Source organism: Delphinus delphis, chromosome 5, assembly GCF_949987515.2.
Source record: "Delphinus delphis chromosome 5, mDelDel1.2, whole genome shotgun sequence".
In the NCBI taxonomy this organism is placed as follows: Eukaryota; Metazoa; Chordata; class Mammalia; order Artiodactyla; family Delphinidae; genus Delphinus; species Delphinus delphis.
This window is the reverse complement of record NC_082687.1, coordinates 119741506-119761226: the sequence shown is the minus strand read 5'-3', so window position 1 is coordinate 119761226 and position 19721 is coordinate 119741506. Positions and strand designations below refer to the sequence as shown.

Here is a 19721-nt window from a genome sequence, read left to right as displayed (position 1 = left end):
TTTTAGTTCAAAGAGGTAACTATATAATATTGGTAATTAAACAACTCATTACAAAGACACAGTTATTTTCAAAAAAATAAATCTAGATTGATATTCTCATTTTATAATTGCTAAATCTTGTCTGTGTTACTGAAAAAAAATGAATCTTGTAAGTTTTTTGGAGGGGTGTGGGAGTGGAGTGGGGTACCCTTAAGAGAAAAAAAATAGCAAATCTAAGATCCTGAAAGATAATACTTGGCCTAAATACTGGGCTTTGTGTGTGTGTGTGTCAATGATTTTATTTAGTTAAAAATATGCAGTGACTTGAGAGGATTGTTCTGGCCTAATTCTTGAAAATTTTAATTTCTTTAGCCTTCAAGCCTAGTGCTTTGGTGCCAGGTACCTGCTCGCCCCTATTTTCAAGGCTTTTAAGAGCAGTAGTAAGGTTATTTCCACAAGGTATGATGAGTCCCGTCTTTGCCAGGGTCTCAAGGGAGACGCGGGGTGTCTGGAAATCGTTTATATTATTATTCCGTGTGAATGTCATTTTCTATGGAACAGGAACTCTTGTTCTGAAGGGCTTCCGGCCCCTCTCTGGGTTCTAGCACCCCGTGTTAGGTACAGGTGTAAATTTCAGGCGGGTGTCAGCAACGGACCTGGCTGTCCTGGGGCCACAGATGTGCGCGGTGGCTGCTGTGTACTCCAGAAATGGCCCGACATCTGGGAGGAAGCAATATGCCCTAATATTATACATCTGGGTTTTTTTTCTTTTTCTTCTTCTTCTTGCTGTTGCTGATTAGGTCAATGGAGGAAAGCCCTTCCCTGAGGCGCAAGACAGTGATGCGCGAGAAGGGCCGGCGCCAGGCTGTCCGGGGTCCGGCCTTCATGTTCAACGATCGGGGCACCAGCCTCACCGCCGAGGAGGAGCGCTTCCTCGACGCCGCCGAGTACGGTAACATCCCTGTGGTGCGCAAGATGCTGGAGGAATCCAGGACGCTGAACGTCAACTGCGTGGACTACATGGGCCAGAACGCGCTGCAGCTGGCGGTGGGCAATGAGCACCTGGAGGTGACTGAGCTGCTGCTCAAGAAGGAGAACCTGGCGCGCATCGGCGACGCCCTGCTGCTCGCCATCAGCAAGGGCTACGTGCGCATCGTGGAGGCCATCCTCAACCACCCGGGTTTCGCGGCCAGCAAGCGCCTCACCCTGAGCCCCTGTGAGCAGGAGCTGCAGGACGACGACTTCTACGCCTACGACGAGGACGGCACGCGCTTCTCCCCCGACATCACCCCCATCATCCTGGCGGCGCACTGCCAGAAGTACGAGGTGGTGCACATGCTGCTGATGAAGGGCGCCAGGATCGAGCGGCCGCACGACTATTTCTGCAAGTGCGGGGACTGCACGGAGAAGCAGAGGCACGACTCCTTCAGCCACTCGCGCTCGAGGATCAATGCCTACAAGGGGCTGGCCAGCCCAGCGTATCTGTCCTTGTCCAGCGAGGACCCCGTGCTCACCGCCCTGGAGCTCAGCAACGAGCTGGCCAAGCTGGCCAACATAGAGAAGGAGTTCAAGGTAAGCTGTGCGCTCCACCCCGGCTGCCCTGCGCGCTCTTCCGCTTCCAGGCTGCCACCAGGCACCTTCCGTAGTTTGCTCCCGAATCAGTCTCGCCCAGCGGATTTAAAACCACGAGGGACTGGGAGCGTCGTTCAGAAACGACCTGATGATTTTCCTTTCTCACCACGGAGCTGTGCTAAATTCGCTCTGAGGATGGGTATATACTAGATCAGAGAGCTGTAATTACGGTGCTGCTCTGTGTTCTGGATAAGCGTTAAGTAGTACACAAGACTTCTCTTTTGTTGAAGGAGGGATGTGGTGTGATCGTCTCCCTTCCAAATTCTTCCTCTTTTGTAGTTGATTGTATGGTGGCACCCAATATAGAAAATATAGAAATAGTATTAGTTTTGCATGCACTGTTTATTGGCCCAAACATTTGTATATCACTTTTTAAAAAAATTTATTGTATTTAAATTTATCTTATTTTTGGCTGCATTGGGTCTTTGTTGCCACGCGTGGGCTTTTCTCTAGTTGCGGCAAGCGGGGGCTACTCTTCGCTGTGGTGTGCGGGCTTCTCATTGCGGTGGCTTCTCTTATTGTGGAGCACGGGCTCTAGGCGCACGGGCTCCAGTAGTTGTGGCACACGGACTTAGTTGCTTCGCGGCATGTGGGATCTTCCCGGACCAGGGCTCGAACCCGTGCCCCCTGCATTGGCAGGCGGATTCTTAACCACTGCGCCACCAGGGAAGCCCTTTGTGTGTCTCTTTAGACTGAAAGTCAAAAGGCTAATATAAAATTTTAAATGAATGACTAAAGTCATTTTATTTGTGACAAAAACGGCTGTACCTGAAATCCACAAGTGAAATCCACAGTATTCAAAATGGTGAGCCATAGACATGAGGTCAACCCAGAAATAATAAGGACAGCAGAGTGATTTGCTTTAATAGATTTTTTTGTTTTTTTATGAGTGAACTTTTTTTCTGGACATCATCTCCAGTCAAGCAGAATTACTTATTTTTATAAAACCTATACATTAATAGTGGAACATTTTTTAAATTTAATTGTTACAGTCTGCCGTGCATTTTGGATGGTTCTACCTATTAAATCTGGGGCAAAAGGAGATTTCGTAGATCGGGTCCAAGTCAGACTGTTTTTCAGCAGGTTCTTGCCTCCCGTTATCCACCTAAGAGGATGATTCTAGGCATAGATTCCTTGAATTATTTTCTGTATGCTGAGTTAATCTTTTTAATTTAGTGTTGTGGTATCAGATCACAGAAAAAGTGATGATTCTGCTTTCCAGATATTATTGCAGCTTTTCACACTTAGGTGTGAGCTACACAAATGTGACTAGCAATATAATTCAAGGTAAGTAGTTGAAAGAAAATGGTAGGAAAATTTTGTGGGGGGGGGTTTCCCTTTTGTATGCGCCACATTCCCTCTACATCCATCAACACACATCTTGTCCTTCTGGAGATCTGGCCTTAGTATAATTTTATTTGTTATTCCATTACATACTTTTCTAATATAAAAGCTACACATATTTATTGTAAAATTTTTGGAAAATGTGGGAAAATAAAAAGAAGAAAATAAATCTCACTGATATCTACTCCCGTTGAAAAGGTTCATTATGTGGTATTTGAAAAGATTTATTTCCTTGTACCTAAAATGAATTATTTTTTGACAGAACTCATGTAGAGCAAATTTAAAACTTCAAATTCTGTTTGAAGAGAATAGAAAAGCATTCAGTCTAAATGTCACTTTATTTCAACAAAGTAATAAAAAATATAATTCTAAATTTGTTAATTCACTATTCCAAGTTTCACTCAAACGTTGTTTTTAAGCATTTTGCTTGACATATACTGAAAGTCTGTAGAAGAGATTCTACAAAAGGGAATGTTCTAGATTATGTTTTTTTTATTAGATATTTATTGGAGTATAATTGCTTCACAATACTTTGTTAGTTTCTGTTGCACAACAAAGCGAATCAGCCATATGCATACACGTGTCCCCATGTCCCCTCCCTCTTGAGCCTCCCTCCCATCCTCCCTATCCCACCCCTCTAGGTGGTCGCAAAGCACCAAGCCGATCTCCCTATGCTATGCTGCTGCTTCCCACCAGCCAACTATTTTACATTCGGTAGTGTATATATGTTGATGCCACTCTCACTTCGCCCCAGCTTCGCCCTCCTACCTCATGTCATCAAGTCCATTCTCTATGTCTACCTCTTTATTCCTGCCCTGCAACTAGGTTCATCAGTACCTTTTTTTTTTTTTTTTTTTAGATTCCATATATATGCATTAGCATACGGTATTTGTTTTTCTCTTTCTGACTTACTTCACTCTGTATGACAGACTCTAGGTCTGTCCACCTTACTACAAATAACTCAGTTTCGTTTCTTTTTACGGCTGAGTAATATTCCATTGTATATATGTGCCACATCTTCTTTATCCATGCATCTGTCGATGGACATTTAGGTTGGTTCCATGTCCTGGCTATTGTAAATAGTGCTGCAGTGAACATTGTGGTGCGTGTCTCTTTTTGAATTATGGTTTTCTCAGGGTATATGCCCAGTCGTGGGATTGCTGGGTCATATGGTAGTTCTATTTTTAGTTTTTTAAGGACCCTCCCTACTGTTTTCCATAGTGGTTGTATCAATTCACATTCCCACCAACAGTGTAGGAGGATTCCCTTTTTACCACACCCTCTCCAGCATTTATAATGTGTAGACTTCTTGATGATGGCCATTCTGACCGGTGTGAGGTGATACCTCATTGTAGTTTTGATTTGCATTTCTCTCATAATTAGTGATGTTGAGCATCTTTTCATGTGTCTCTTGGACATCTGTATGTCTTCCTTGGTGAAATGTCTATGTAGGTCTTCTGCCCTTTTTTTTTTTTTTAAAGAAGATGTTGGGGGTAGGAGTTTAGTAACTTATTTATTATTTATTTTTGCTGTGTTTGGTCTTCGTTTCTGTGCGAGGGCTTTCTCTAGTTGTGGCAAGCGGGAGCCACTCTTCATCACGGTGCACAGGCCTCTCACTGTCGCGACCTCTTTTGTTGTGGAGCACAGGCTCCAGACGCGCAGGCTCAGTAGCTGTGGCTCATGGGCCTAGTTGCTCCTCGGCATGTGGGATCCTCCCAGACCAGGGCTCGAACCCATGTCCCCTGCATTAGCAGGCAGATTCTCAACCACTGCGCCACCAGGGAAGCCCTCTTCTGCCCATTTTTTAACTGGATTGTTTGGTTTTTTTTTATATTGAGCTCCATGAGCTGTTTGTGTATTTTGGAGATTAATCCTTTGTCTGTTGTTTCATTTGCAAATATTTTCTCTCATTCTGAGGGTTGTCCTTTTGTCTCGTTTATGGTTTCCTTTGCTGTGCAAAAGCTTTTAAGTTTCATTGGGTCCCATTTGTTTATTTTCGTTTTTATTTCTGTTACTCTAGGAGGTGGATCAAAAAAGATCTTGCTGTGGTTTATGTCAAAAAGTGTTTTTCCTGTGTTTTCCGCTAAAAGTTTTATAGTGTCTGGTCTTACATTTAAGTCTTTAATCCATTTGGAGTTTATTTTTGTGTATGGTGTTAGGTAGTGTTCTAATTTCATTCTTTTACATGTAGCTGTCCAGTTTTCCCAGCACCACTTATTGAAGAGGCTCTCTTTCCTCCATGTATGTTCTTGCCTCCTTTGTTGTAAATTAGGTGCCCATATGTGCGTGGGTTTATCTCTGGGCTTTCTATCCTGTACCATTGATCTATATTTCTGTTTCTGTGCCAGTACCACACTGTCTTGATTACTGTAGCTTTGTGGTTAGATTATGTTTTAATAATTTCCGAAAGATGGTGACGTATGCAATTCTGTCCAGAGAAGTAGTCTCAGTGAAGCAATGTTAAGAAAATTTATTCATAGTTTTCCCCTTGAAGCCAGCTAAACCCATATTGATAATGCTTGGAATCTCCTTTACCCTGACATAAAGAGTCACCTTTGATAACCTTTCAAAGGTGGGAAACTATTATAAGTGAAGAGGCAAAAAGAGGAGAAAACACAGCTGAGTTTAAGAGGGCATCCATAAAGCTGCCATATATCTAAGGGTATGCAAAAATCATCTAAATCTCACACTTCCTTTTTCTGAATTATATGGAAAGCAGTCGTGTAGCATAACCATCTCTGAGCCAAAATACAGACACTTCTTTGGAAGTTACAGTCTCTAAGGACTACAGGTCTCTCTCCCCTGACTAAATGTTCCTTTTCTTTCCCATTCTCACTACTCCTTGTTATTCTTTTATTATCTGCCTTCCTTTCACCTCTTTGCCTTCTCATCCCACACTCATGTCCACCCGTCAGGGCTTTCGACAGACAGAGAAAATAGTGCTTTCACAGCACTGACCCAGAGACTCGGAGCTCTGAAAGGGCAGGAAGTGAAGCTTATTTCTGTGGCAGGGTCACTTAATTTACCCTATTCCATGGTGTTCACTATATTCTTTCCATAGAGGCTTTGAGCTCAAAGTACTGGCCTTGAAATGGAAAAAAAAAAAAAAAAGACAACGTGTTCCCTAGTGAAAAACACTTGATTTTTTTTCCGTTTCAGACACCTATGACTATTTTATCTTATCAATGGCCTGTAAGATCCAGTATCTCATCCCTCAAACTGCCATCACTTAGATGCTTCACGGAAGGTTCTCAGCCACCGTGCAGTTTTCAAAGTTCCTTTAAGAGTGCAGGAGGCATGGTGCCGAAAACATGTGAAGGTCATTACCCCAAGGGTTGAACATTCTAGGATATAGATATAGATAGATTAATGGAGGACAGCTTGGTGACAGGTTATTAAAGAAGTATTTTCGATGTGCAAATGCTATCTGAAGCTATTTTAAGAAACAGAATATTGGACAGGATGGATTCCATGTCTAATCCTTCAAATGTCAGTGGCAAGGAAGCTGGTCATTTATTAAGCTGAAATTTACTAATTTCCTAATTCTGAATCAATGATGCACTTTTTTTGCAAAAAAAAAAAAAAAAAGCCATTTTTTTTTCTCCATGCCTCAAATTTCCCCTCTTTAAAGCAGAAAAACAATTTCAACTTATATCACAGTAAGACTGTAAGGAAGAGGAAAATGAATGTAATCCAAAAGCAAGATAGCATTTTATAGCAGGAAAATACTCTAGGAATCATCTGACTATACACACCTCTCATTTTACAAATGAGAAAACAAAGACTGTAGCCTAGGTCCCATCTGCTAAGCCTAGATTTGGGTGCCTTGAGTCCCAGTCCTCGCTATTCTATGTAACATGCTGTACCTGGTAACACTGAAGCAGTTCTATAGTATTTGATGTGTACCAAGCACACTCAAAGCGTTTAATCCTCATAGTAGCAATATTAGATAGGCTTATTCTCATCAGAGAGGCTAAGTAACTTCTATAAGATCACATAGTGGTAGAAGCAGTAAGTGGTAGAAGCAGTGTTTGAACCTAGGAAGTCTGGTTTCAGATTTATCCTTTTAATCACTACACTATCCTGCCTCTTTTATTATTAGGGAAAGGATCTGACGGGACCACGCCTGCTTAGAGTTGAATTTCAATTTTCCTGTTAAGGATAAAAAGGGGTTAGAATGACGATTAAAGCATACACATTAAAAACCTGCTGAAACCTGTAGACAGGTTGTGATGAGGCGCGAGCTTCGTTGTTCTTCCTCTGGCTTGAGCAGTTCTTCCAGGTTTTGAGTTCCTGCTCTGTAAAGTGGGCTGCAGATCCATCTGGTAACTTTGCGGAAGGCCATGGTAATGGAAAAGCGGCACAGTGAAGATGATCAAGCAAAACTAAATTAAGACAGCATCATTAGAAAATTCAGAGCAGATAAACGGTCTGAGCTGTGAAGCAACATGAGACAGGACCTCATGGTAGAACGGACAGAGTCAGCTCATGATGCAATTCAGACTTTAGATAGTTCCTTTTGCAGCTGAGGAAAGGCCGTCTTTAGTGGTGCTCTCCATCTTTCCCTGAGAGCTCTGCGTATATTGGCAAATGGTATCCCACAACCCCAGTAGAAGAAATCGCTATTACCTCCAGCTCTGATTATTTTCTGTACTTGGATAGCAGACTTCTTCCAGCAGGAAATGTTTAAATTGTTATGAAAACAGTGTTGTCCTTGCAACTTGGTTACCTGTTTTTTGCTTCTTGACTGTTCTTTTAGTGGATATGAAAAGGCCACAAAGCTTTCCTTAAGATCGGATAATTTTACAGATTATAATTTTTTAAAATAATGAGTTATTATTCAGGTATTACTGCAAAATTGGTTCCTATGTCTTCTTCAAGAATAGAAAATAGTCTCTTTTATTTCTGATCGATGGAGGATTGGCCATCCTGTGTTGCACCAAATCTTACAGAACAGTCTGAACTGACGAGTAACATGAGGAAATTTCATCTAAAAAATTGTATTAAAAGGGGAGCTTTATATGGAAACAGACATGGATAACACTTCTTCTGGATGCTATAATAAAATATTTCATTAGTCTTTCAGGAATGGAAGGCAGATGGATATTTAACTGACACTCTGCATAGAAACCAGAGACTGAACATTTTATTAATTTTATCAGTTGCATGGTACCAACTTGAATGGAAACCAAAGACTGAAGTTTTTATTCATTTTATCTGTTCCCTTATGAGGGGAAAAGGATTAACTGCAACTGTTCTTTATCTGGATTTCTGATATCTGAAATGGAAACTATTCTAGTCTGTGTAGCCTTTAAACAGTCTCTCCTCTTCTTGTTTATTTTAGTTGGTGACATGATTTTTGCCCATCAAATCAAGTTAATTAATCATTTAAGGGGAAAAAAATTGAAATTCTTTATACATCATTTTTAAAGTATGATTTTTGGAAGCCCAGAAATTCTGCTGTGCTAAATGTTACTCAGTTATTAGACATATACAGTATCTCAGGACATGTTGGAATGAGGGATTCTATTTTCCTCAAGTGCACCAAATTAGATTATCATCTGATTAATTTTCTTAATGGGCTAAAATTTTAGTGAAAGCCATAGAAGTGGAGCTGGGGGTTGCAAAAGTAAGGCCCTTTCCCAAAGAGATGGCCATTGACACCTAGACCGGAATCAATGGGCTAGAAATAGAGCTCCATTCAGTAGGTAACAGGGAATGCTGACAGCTGACTTCCTCATACTAGTCCATGGCACTATATAAATATGCTAGTGAAATTAAAGATTCACAGATTATTTTTAGCAAGGTGTTAGTTCCAGTAGCCTGAAAATTTTTCTCTCAGGTATTGATATTCTGCAACCCTTGAGAATTCAGTTACATATAATCAGACATTTCTCTCTCTCTAGAAGCTCTGCAGGACATTATAATGTGCCCTTCAGACAAACAAGAAAAAATACCCTCCATGTTGGTACCTATCCTTCTCTTTGCCTTCACTATGAACCATCATTCTCAAACATAAATGTGTATCAGGAATACCTGGAGAGTGTGTTAACACAGATTGCGGGCCCTCAACGTCGGTTTCTACTCAGGACACCTGGGGTGGGACCTGAGCACTTACACTTCTAACACATGTCCAGGTGCTACTGAGGCTGCTGGTCCGAGGACTACAATTTGAGAAGCACTGTCTCCAAAGAGGCAATGGATAGTAAATCAGGCAGGTTATTTTCATACATAGTCAATCTTCTATGCCAAAATGCCACTTAATTTAAAGAACTTTCATCGTAGAAATGGTTTTGTTTGAGCTTCAAGAAAACTATGGTTCATCTGTACAAGAAAGATTCTTTTGATTCTTTAGTCTTTCAGCATTAGCATTTAGCCAACATCTCTTAATATAAATCAATCACTGACATGCACACCATTTTCAGAACTGTCTCCTATGGTTGTACAGGTTGTGGAAGGTACTGGCTACGGGGGTAGGTGGGAGCAAATCCAGCCGGTATCGAACTGAACAAAACTTGCATCCAGGGCCTCCCTGGAGTCGCAGTGGTTGAAAGTCCGCCTGCCGATGCAGGGAACACGGGTTCGTGCCCCGGTCCGGGAAGATCCCATATGCCGCGGAGTGGCTGGGCCCGTGAGCCATGGCCGCTGAGCCTGCGCGTCCGGAGCCCGTGCTCCGCAGCGGGAGAGGCCACAACAGTGAGAGGCCCGCGTACAGCAAAAAAAAAACCCCCAAACAAACAAAAAAACTTGCACCCACCTGGGGGCTGCAACTTCCTACCCAGAGGTAGGGAGACTTTTTTCTAATTCACAAAACCCCTAAACACTTTCCATTGAATTAAAGCACATTCTCTGCATTAAACTCTAAACCTCTTGGTCTTAGAATGACTATCGCAAGCTCTCCATGCAATGCAAAGACTTCGTAGTGGGTGTGCTGGATCTTTGCCGAGACTCGGAAGAGGTAGAAGCCATTCTGAACGGAGATCTGGAATCAGCAGAGCCTCTGGAGATGCACAGGCATAAAGCTTCACTGAGTCGTGTCAAACTTGCCATTAAGTATGAAGTCAAAAAGGTGAGTGGCCTACTTTCATCCAGCTCCATATTAGAATAAACATGTAATATCAACTATGCCATAATCCCAGGAAAGATTTTAAAATAATAGCAGTAATAGATGTTATTGATAAGAAGATTTATTTCACTTCATGAAAGAGATTAAATGAAGTATCATGGTAAAGTTGTGAGTCAAGTATCTAGGTCCGATCCTTTCCACTTTTTATCCATTTTTGGACCTTGGATAAGTCATAAAACTTCTTTAAATTTCTTTTTCCTCATATAAAAGGAGAATAATACCTCTTATCTGTCTCAGGGTCTTGGTGGGATTTCAGTGGATTAAGATATGCAAAAGAGCTTTGTAAACTGCTCATTAAAATGCATTTAATGATAATAAAATCTGTTACTTGTAAACATTTCTGTAAGGCACTGTTACTTACATTCGCATGTTAATCTTGCAGTAAGCCTTTGTTATTATCCATTTCACCTAGAAAATAAATGTTCGATGATGAGATTTCTATTCTATAAGGAAACTGAGGTTCACCAAGCTTAAAAGACGTGCCTCAGATCACACAGCTATGGAATTTTATGCAGTTGCCAAAAAAAAAAAAAAATTATGATTACTTTTTAACTCTGGTTACTGCAGATAGAACAGTTATGTATTATGTGTTTGCTACTTGTATGGGCCTTTGAAATAATTCATGTAAATTGTAGTTAGGACGTTTCACTTATAATAAAAATCTCAGTTATCCAGAATCTAATCGCTTATACATATTTTATACAACTTAACTTTTTGCTCTTTAAATCACGAAGAAGTAAGCTGTTGTCGGGAATAGATCTGGTTTCATGAACTGGTCAATCTATGGAATCTTCTGTCCTTCCTGCAGTGTGACATGGTGCATAAGAGGGCAGGCCCTGGAGCCAACTTGCAAGGGTTCAAGTCCTGACTTGTCTTCTGTGTGTGACAGGGCAAGTCACTTGATCAGTCTAAACCTCATTCTGCTCGTTGGTAGTGGGGACAACTACTGTTTTTGGTTGTTTTAAGGATTACATGAGCTAATGCAAGTAAAGTAATTAGCACAGGCATAGTACATGGTGATTGCTCAATAAGTGTTAGCTAATCACATTTCTGCATTTGAAAATTCATTCTCAGAATGATGGCTCTTAAACAAGTTCAGCTCTTAGTCATCAACGACATTTCATGTTTATTGTGCTGGTTCTGGTTCTTAGTGGTAGACCATAGCCAATTTAAACAGAAAATAATTCAGTAAAGGATATTAGGAGGCTCACAGAATCATTAGGAGAGGTGGAGAAACAAGCTTATCTAAGCTGTGCTTGCAGAAAGCTTGCCCAGAACCAGGCCCAGAACTGACCTGGTAAGGGAGTTTCTGTGGCCCAAACAGAACAATTCTGCCTCTGCTGCAGATGGCCAGCTCCCCACCAACAGAAAGGATGTGCTGAGTGCTGAGTGCTGCCTGTTATAAAAAGCCTCTTCCAAATCAGAGGTGTGCACGTATGCCTCTGACCCGTGGAACCTAGGCCAAAGTTTGCACCCTGGTAGCAAATGAGGATGGGGGAATCTCTCTCTCTCTCTCTCTCTCTCTCTCTCTCTCTGTGTGTGTGTGTGTTTCTATGTGTGTACACACACACATACACAGTTCTACCACAATGTAGAAAACTTCCACATTGTAGTGTTCACAAGATTATAGCCAGCCATTAATGACAGATCTCCCCTCTACTTTATAAGACAGGGAAATGTGAAAATTCTCAGTAAATGCTGAGGTAAAATAACTTTTCAAGGAAGTGTCAGTTACAAGGTAAATGAATTGGATTAACTGCCCTCCTCTCAGAGTATTCTTGCTAGTTGAAGTTTTGCTGTATTGGAAGAAAAAGATAGTTTTGCATAAGATTGATATTAAACTGTTTTTAGAAAACTGTCTGGACATTTATTCACAGATCTTGCAATAGGCATCTCTCCTCTTTAGCACCTGAGAGGAGAGAATTGATTTCAGTTGTCACTGGTTCTTTATTATTGCTTTGAAAGTGTCGTATTAGCAGAGACAGCTCATCTACAGATGTGCTTCTGTTAACCAAACTGTCTTGCAGAGTGAATGTCTTCTTGCATGTTGATTTTAAATAAATTGATGTGTAGGTTACAATGTATGAAGTGTCAATTAATAATAAATTTGCTATCCGTCAACTATCAGGAAACAGCAACAACAAAAATGTATTCGGAACTGAAAGGAGATTTATGACTTTGCAGGTATTTCTGGTTTTGTCTGTTTTATGCTATAAAAGGAATATTAGTTAAAATATTTGATTTGGAATCTTCACCCAATAACTGTATATAAGAACTTTATTCTGGAATGCCTCCCCCAAAAGCCCTAGTTCCTCTTTCTTTCTCTCCAAGGCTTCCTTCATTCTTCACTCAATACTCACCCATCTCCATCTAGCAAGGATCAAAAATACCCCCACCCACTTCTGCTGCTTCCTTTTTCCATCATCTCATTTCTAGTCCCCAAGTAAAATAACCTCTTGGGTTATAATGATTCATGAACCCTACCCACTGTGACACTGAAGTAGCCCATAGCTATATGCATGGCATTGGGATTTCAAAATACTTTATATGTTATGGAATTCCCCCCCTAATAATATAATAAACTTGTATATGTTCAAATCAACCCATAATTCCACCAAGGAAGCCAATTTGATTAATGTTAATTTGTTTAGGTCCCATAAGAAACTCAGGATGTCTCTTCTGCCATCTGCCCAAGACCTACCCCCAACTCTGATTCTGAGTCTGTTGGGTTCTTTCTGGGCTCAGGTCTTCCCTAGGAATAACCATGAGTTCACCTTAGGCCTTAGAGGCTCAATGACAGTTAATGAAGAAAATGAAAATATAAAAGATCTGAATAGGAGAGGTCTGAACATGAATTTAATGTTTATGTGGGAAAGGATTTTTTAATATAAAAGCAGTAGAAGATATAAAAAACAAAAATATAAATTGTTTGACCACATGCAACTTAAAACCTCTGTACATCAGAAAGATCATAAACAAAAAAGGTGAAGGGCAAACTGGGAACATTTTTTTACTATAACTTACAGAGGATTGATATTCTTAATATCCAAAGTACACAAACAAATTTATAGGGAAAATTTTCAGAGCCCTGTAGAAAAATAAGCAAAAGGCTTAGATAGGTAATTCACAGGAAAGAAAATTCAAATGGCTAACAAACATATTTTAAAATTTCAAACCCTCTAGTAATAAAAGAAATGCATGCTAACATACAGATACCATCTCCTCTCACTCAAATTATTAAAGAATAAAAAATTACAATTCTCAGTGCTGTTGGTGAAATGAGCAATCATACACTACTAGTGGGGAACAAACAATAATGTATCTTCTATCAGGGAGTGGATGTTGAAGCTTATTCATCCCAGATTCACTTCTGAGGGGTCTTTAAGGTAAATAATAAAACTGGAAAGATAGTAAATGTTATTACCGTTTGTAGAGTTACCCACATTATTCTACAAAAGAGAATGGAATAGAGTGGAGGGTGAAATTTGGTTTTTTAAAAATAAGTACAAGAAAATTAAATTTTAGGCAAACCATTCATTATTTTCCAATTAGAATAATGGACTATTTGCCCTCCAAAAAGTCCTGAGCTCTATTTATGACTGTACCTCTATCTTCTCTGACTTGAGGATAAATATCAATCCACTCCCCCCATAGAAGTAACGGGAGTCCTACCTATCTCAAGTGAGCTTTCTCTATTGTAAGAAAGCCCCTGACAGAGATAAAAGATACTAGCACTGGATGGATCATCAAATCTGGAAAACCGAGCTCTTGAGAAAGAGGAAATCCTTTCCTGAGTTCTTCCTCCTTGCTCTATTTCCTCCAGAGAGAGATTAGGTTTAACCGTAGAAAGATCATCTAGAAATGAGACATGCAGCAATATAGACACATAAAATTATCCACTGTGTAGGCAGAAAGTGTGAAAAGAAAGCCCAGAAAGTGAGCAGTACAATGAAAGAGTGGTAAATCCACTGCAGAGACTTTGGCGTGCATGTGGCAGCCGGCACGGGAAGGGGTCCTGCACTGTAGGGCTTCTGCCATGTTTGTGCTCAGGCACCTGAAAGGTAACAGTCGGTTAGGTCTTGGTAACAGCACTTTGCACTCAGTGGGTTTGAAATCCAGAAAACGTGTACAATGTAAGTTTTCAGGGGTTTTAAAAAAATTTTTTTTTTATTGAAGTAGAGTTGATTTACAAAGTTGTGCCAGTTTCTGCTGTGCAGCACAGTGGAGTTTTCAGTTTATATTTCACAATTCAAAGAACTTTAAAAAGAAGATGAGTGATCTAGTTTTTATTCACAAGAATATTTTCTTTTAAATATTGTAAACTGTGGCTCCAGCAATGTCATTAAAAACAAAAACAGAGTGTTCCTACCATGTTTTTGTACAACAGTATTCCCATGAAGATAGTTCTTGGAAAAGCTAATCTGATAAAAAGACAGTGTAATTTTTTTAGGTTGAAATTTATCAGCTGCCCTGATTGGTGGTTCAGTTTACAATCTGTCAGTCATTTGGTAGGGAATAGAGTTTGTTCTCTATGCTCCAGTCGTTTTGTTCCATTGAAAGACTGAGATTTTCTTGTGTGTCAAGCATTTTCCCTTTATATCAGAAAACCTCAAATAAGGGTATTATTTCTGTAATGGTTTCAATTTGTTGGTCCACTGAAGTTAAGAAACAGCATACAAATTTTATCCAGCTGGCCGTGACTGGTGTGGCAGCATAAGGACATTTTTTAGGAGGTAAATCAGTTTTAAGAGATAAAGGTTACTGCCCTATTTTGAAGTCATTGAAAAGAGCAAAACTCAGCTCCTAGAAGGATTAGCTCTTTTGCCCTCACTTGCTACTATTATACTGGTTTTATTTTCTTTTTTAAAATGTTCCTTGTGTACTTGTATTAGGATTTTAAATCATTGGAGGAAAATATCTATTTGTGTTTGCTTTCCGTGGATTAAATGCCATATGGTGCCGTATTGTGATCTCAGTTAAGAAGAGGGTAGAATTAATGGTATAGGAGATATACCTGTTAGGTTGAATCTTAAAGTGTAACAAGTGAAGTGCAAACACCATGATTTTGGCTGGTATTTAACATATGTTAAGTGTCTGCACTGTATTGTACAAGTCACACCAGGTCAAAGATTGATCATTGCATAATGCCATATGGAAAGGATTGATTTCCACCAAGTCTTTGAGGGCCTTGTAAACTTTATACAGTATAATTAATCCCATAAAGCATTTAAAGATTCAAATTTAAAGATTAGCTCAAGGAGGAAGAGCAAGAAGATGGAGCCATACTACATTACTATTTCTGTACTCAAGAGTTTAAAACCTGAGAAAGGCTGGACAACCACAAAAGGGAAGTTTGTCCATCAATTTCACAGGGACACGTGTCCAAGTGTCTCTTAACTTCATGCGGATTTTCTGTTTTACAGAAACCCTTGGCCTATAAACAAGTGCGTGTTGGCTTCCCAAGTGGTAATCTGACCTGATGACAGTGTATGCTCTACCTGTAGGTTTCTCTGAATGCAACATTCCCATTCCTAAGCTGAGCCTACCTGGAGTCACAGGACTGCCTTTTAGTTACATCTCTCCAACTTCCCACAAATGCAGATCCTCCAAACACCAAGACATTTGGACCAACTTTCAAATTAAGAGTATTTTAAATGCTGATTATTTATCTTGGCAAGCATATGGAATCCAAGTCTCCATTATAATAACTTCTTCACATTTATGCAGAGCTTACTGTGTGCTCTAGAACAGGGACCACTTATCACTTACTGCAATACTGATGTTCCCGTTTTGGTTTTCTTGTACCAAATACCTTCCTGGCGTGTAGGAGGGGCTTATGACATTTTGAAGAATGAATGAATGAATGAGACAGACATTTAAGAACCGTAGAACGGGGACTTCTCCGGTGGTGCAGTGGATAAGAATCCGCCTGCCAATGTGGGGGACACAGGTTGGATCCCTGGTCCGGGAGGATCCCACACGCCGCGGAGCAACTAAGCCTGTGTGCCACAACTACTGAGCCGGTGCTCTAGAGCCCGTGAGCCACAACTACTGAGCCTGCGTGCTGCAACTACTGAAGCCTGCATGCCTAGAGCCCGAGCATCACAACAGAGTAGCCCCTGCTAGCTGCAACTAGAGAAAGCCTGCACGCAGCAATGAAGACCCAATGCAGCCAAAATTAAATAAAATTAAATCTTAAAAAAAAAAAAAAAAGAAGAAGAACCGTAGAGGGGATGAAGATTCTTAACACAAAAGGAGGGGTGAAGCAGAAAGATATTGATCCAATAGAGTACAGGGGCACAAGTGGAAGTTTGGAGAAATTCTCAGTAAGACTCCTAGGAAATTGTTACATAGACCCCAGGAAGCCTTCAACCTTGATTTTATTTCATCATGAGTTCAAATAATGACTGCATTGATCTTGAAATACTGTTTTCAAAAATCAGAACTTTGGAAGAGTGACAGAATCTTGAATTTGGAAAGAAGATCTAATGTATACTTAGCCACTAGCAATGACCCATGAGCCTCAGGACCTGGGATTTTTATAACTAAATTAAAAGGAACTTACAAGATAAAATATGTTTTTTCACATTGAACTCATCGAGCAAGAAAAAAATAGCATCTTCCTTTTAGTACTTTCAATCTCCCAAATCCTGCTGTTCATTTCCTTTGTATTATTGGGAAAAAATTCAGTTAAGTATTTCAAACCTGATATTTGTAAACTCATCCTCACCACCTCTGTCAATGGATTGTCAAGTTTTCCTTCTGCACAGTGGTGGCAGCTGTCATAGCAAAGTCAGTGGACTTCCCAGAGGGCGGGTGCACACTGGGGAAAAGAGTGAGAATTTGAGGAAAATTGTGCCTCTACTGCCCAACCTGGGAGATGAGGTTTTACTTTTGTTTTTTCTTTTCTTTTTTTAAAAAAATTAGAACAGCTGATGGTAAACTCTACACCACTAAGTGGAATCCTGTTCATTTCCTTGAAGAAATAAGTAAGCTATTGATAGATAGCCAGGTAACTTGAGGAATTGCCTAGAGTTACTAAGAAGCATTCAGCTCATTAACTAGAACTTGATTAAAGTTGACCCCTTTGCTTAGTGGGAACTGCGGCTGCTTCCTTTGCCTCTCAGAATTTGCAAAAACATTTCATGGGTACTTCCTAGCAGGTTCTTTGTTGTTTATAGCATTTTATAGAAGACAGTTATACCTTGATTTTTGTGTTGCTAAGCACTCTTTTTTAAAAATATGTTGACACTCGTCGCTGATTTGTGAATGACCCTGAATAATTCCCAAGCTTGGGCAAAGTGCAGCTGGCCGTTCAAAGAAAGGCATATCCAACTGCAGATAGGCACCTTTTGACGTAGGGGCCTTTTCACATGGGCCTGACTACAAATATATTCTGCTACCTTAATGAAGACAGGACCTTAATGAAATCCCAGTCCTTCTATATAGATGTAGGCAGATGACTTAGCAAAATCAGATGGCAATAATAAAATAAAAAAATAATAAAATAAAATAGCAGGGCTAAAATAAGTATAATTTGCTCATGTTTTTCCTGATTAGAGCTGTAATTATAAAAGAATTGATAGAGATAAATGTTTGTGTGTTTGTCACCTGTGATAGAGGAAACAACAAAAAGAGTACAGATTACTAGAATAGGATGGACATGATATTTGATGCCAATTCCTGGAAGCAGAGCAAACGTGGATCAAGCATAACACTTGGAGGTTCACTGAGTTTTTGCAAATCTTTTGCATATTTGCTATGGTAGGGCATACATCCACATGGGACATATCATGTATATATTTTTCATAGATGTATCATTTTAGGAGTTGCTCATGAAACAGTAACATTTCTCTTTTAGCTGTAGTATCCAGTAAACCAAATAACTATTTTCTTTTCCATTTTGAACTGAATGCAAGTAAGCTGACAGACAGCAACATGGGACACGTTTCCGCAAAGGAAAGCGTATGTCACCCAGATTCCAGAGAGGAGTCTGTAAATACAGAGAGAAAGAACTATGATTAAGGACAACGTCAGTTTTACCCTCATGTTTCCGCTTTAGTTCTTGTAATAGTTCTGAAGCAATTTTGAAAAACAAAGGGAAAGTAAAGAATATTACCAGAAACCTTCCAGTGCCTATATCCAGCGCCTAATATCTTTAGGATGCACATGCATTCGGTAGCCCAGCTGTCGACAATGGCATGGTAACCTACTTCTCTTTCTCCCTCTCTCTCTGTTCCGACCAACAGTTTGTGGCTCACCCCAATTGCCAGCAGCAGCTCTTGACAATCTGGTACGAGAACCTCTCAGGCCTGCGGGAACAGACGGTAGCTATCAAGTGTCTGGTGGTTCTGGTCGTGGCCTTGGGCCTTCCGTTCCTTGCCATCGGCTACTGGATTGCACCTTGCAGCAGGGTACCGGCTTTTCCACCTCTGTTTCCTCTGTGGTTGGTGTACCATGTCCTTTGAGGATGAAAAAGGAAAAAGCTTCCTACTTAAGGCTCTTATCAGTTTTACCCTGAATGTTAATTGACTCAAGAATACGAATTCTGCTTTTTAATGACTGGATTAGTTCAAATAAGGGATGAAAAGAATTTGGTACTAGTGGGATAGATCATATTTGCAGGCATATAATACTTAGGCTTTTAAGATTAAATCCCCATGGTAAGCAGGAGGAAAAGCTGCTTAAGTGAAGTAGCAATTGTACCGATTCTATTGCCAGCTTAATAAATAGTCTACCAGGCTGGCCTGTGGAAGAGGAAGAGCCCTACTGCAGTGGTTCCAAGAAACAGTTAACCTGAGAACTGAAAAGGCAGCTCGGTTGAACCTGTCAAAAAGATCTGAGGCTGGGTGTATTAAGCTAGGTTCTGAACAGTGGTATTATCCAAAGTCTTTAAGAAAGCACATGTCAGGTGCCCCTAGCCCTTTGTTCCTTCAGGAGATTCTAAAAAGTGTTGAATTTGGGTTTGGGGGCTTTGGATTTTTTAGATTGTTCATATATTTAGTTTTGTTTGAATCATTTTGTTCACTACCTTTATCCCTCTCTCAACTTTGCCAGTTTACAGTCAATTTTAATTGTGCCTAAGAGGTCCTCTAAACAAGATGTGGAAAGGCATAGGAGTCATGCTAACAGAATCTGTATTAGGTTAATAAAGGACACTGCCAGGGAGAAGAAACAGTTCTGAGATCCTTTAGTCTTATTTTTATATTCTACAATCTGGTTTTGTTAAAATCAGAGGCAGTTTCAGGCAAAATGAGTCAAGGCCACTCACAAATGACCCTGGAAATCCGTCATCTCTCTGGCGCATCTGTCTCCCCCTGCAGAGTCCTGCTCCGCAGGCCCATATACGTGTAAGAATATTCATCCATCTCACTTCGTCGTTGAGCTGCCCATGCAGTTTAAGGCAGAAATGTCATTTTGATCAATTTTGATGACTCAGCTAAGTTCCTTTTTTATATATCATGGGCAAATACCTCAAGATTCTGCTAATACATAAACACTAAAAACTGAAAACTATAAATAAGGAGAGAGCATTCATTAAAGCAAAAATCATATCCCACCCAAATAATTTCCCTTCTTGGGGGAAATGAATTGCAATGTTCAGATTTATACATGTTTGTCTCTTAGGGCAGCTTACCCA

The 19721-nt window shown here is 40.2% G+C and overlaps 1 protein-coding gene across 5 annotated transcripts in view; it reads left to right on the top strand.

The window, feature by feature from the left end:
• Positions 1-19721, top strand: part of TRPC3 (transient receptor potential cation channel subfamily C member 3) — a 79639-nt gene that overhangs the window by 18681 nt on the left and 41237 nt on the right. For 2 of the 5 annotated variants that reach the window (XM_060011855.1, XM_060011854.1), the window contains exons 2-4: positions 780-1551; positions 9836-10024; positions 18331-18495. In XM_060011855.1, coding sequence (XP_059867838.1) covers positions 780-1551; positions 9836-10024; positions 18331-18495 — 1126 coding nt within the window. Of the gene's footprint in view, positions 1-779; positions 1552-9835; positions 10025-18330; positions 18496-19721 lie in introns of those variants that run through there. The other 3 variants (XM_060011856.1, XM_060011857.1, XM_060011858.1) reach the window with 3 other exon arrangements.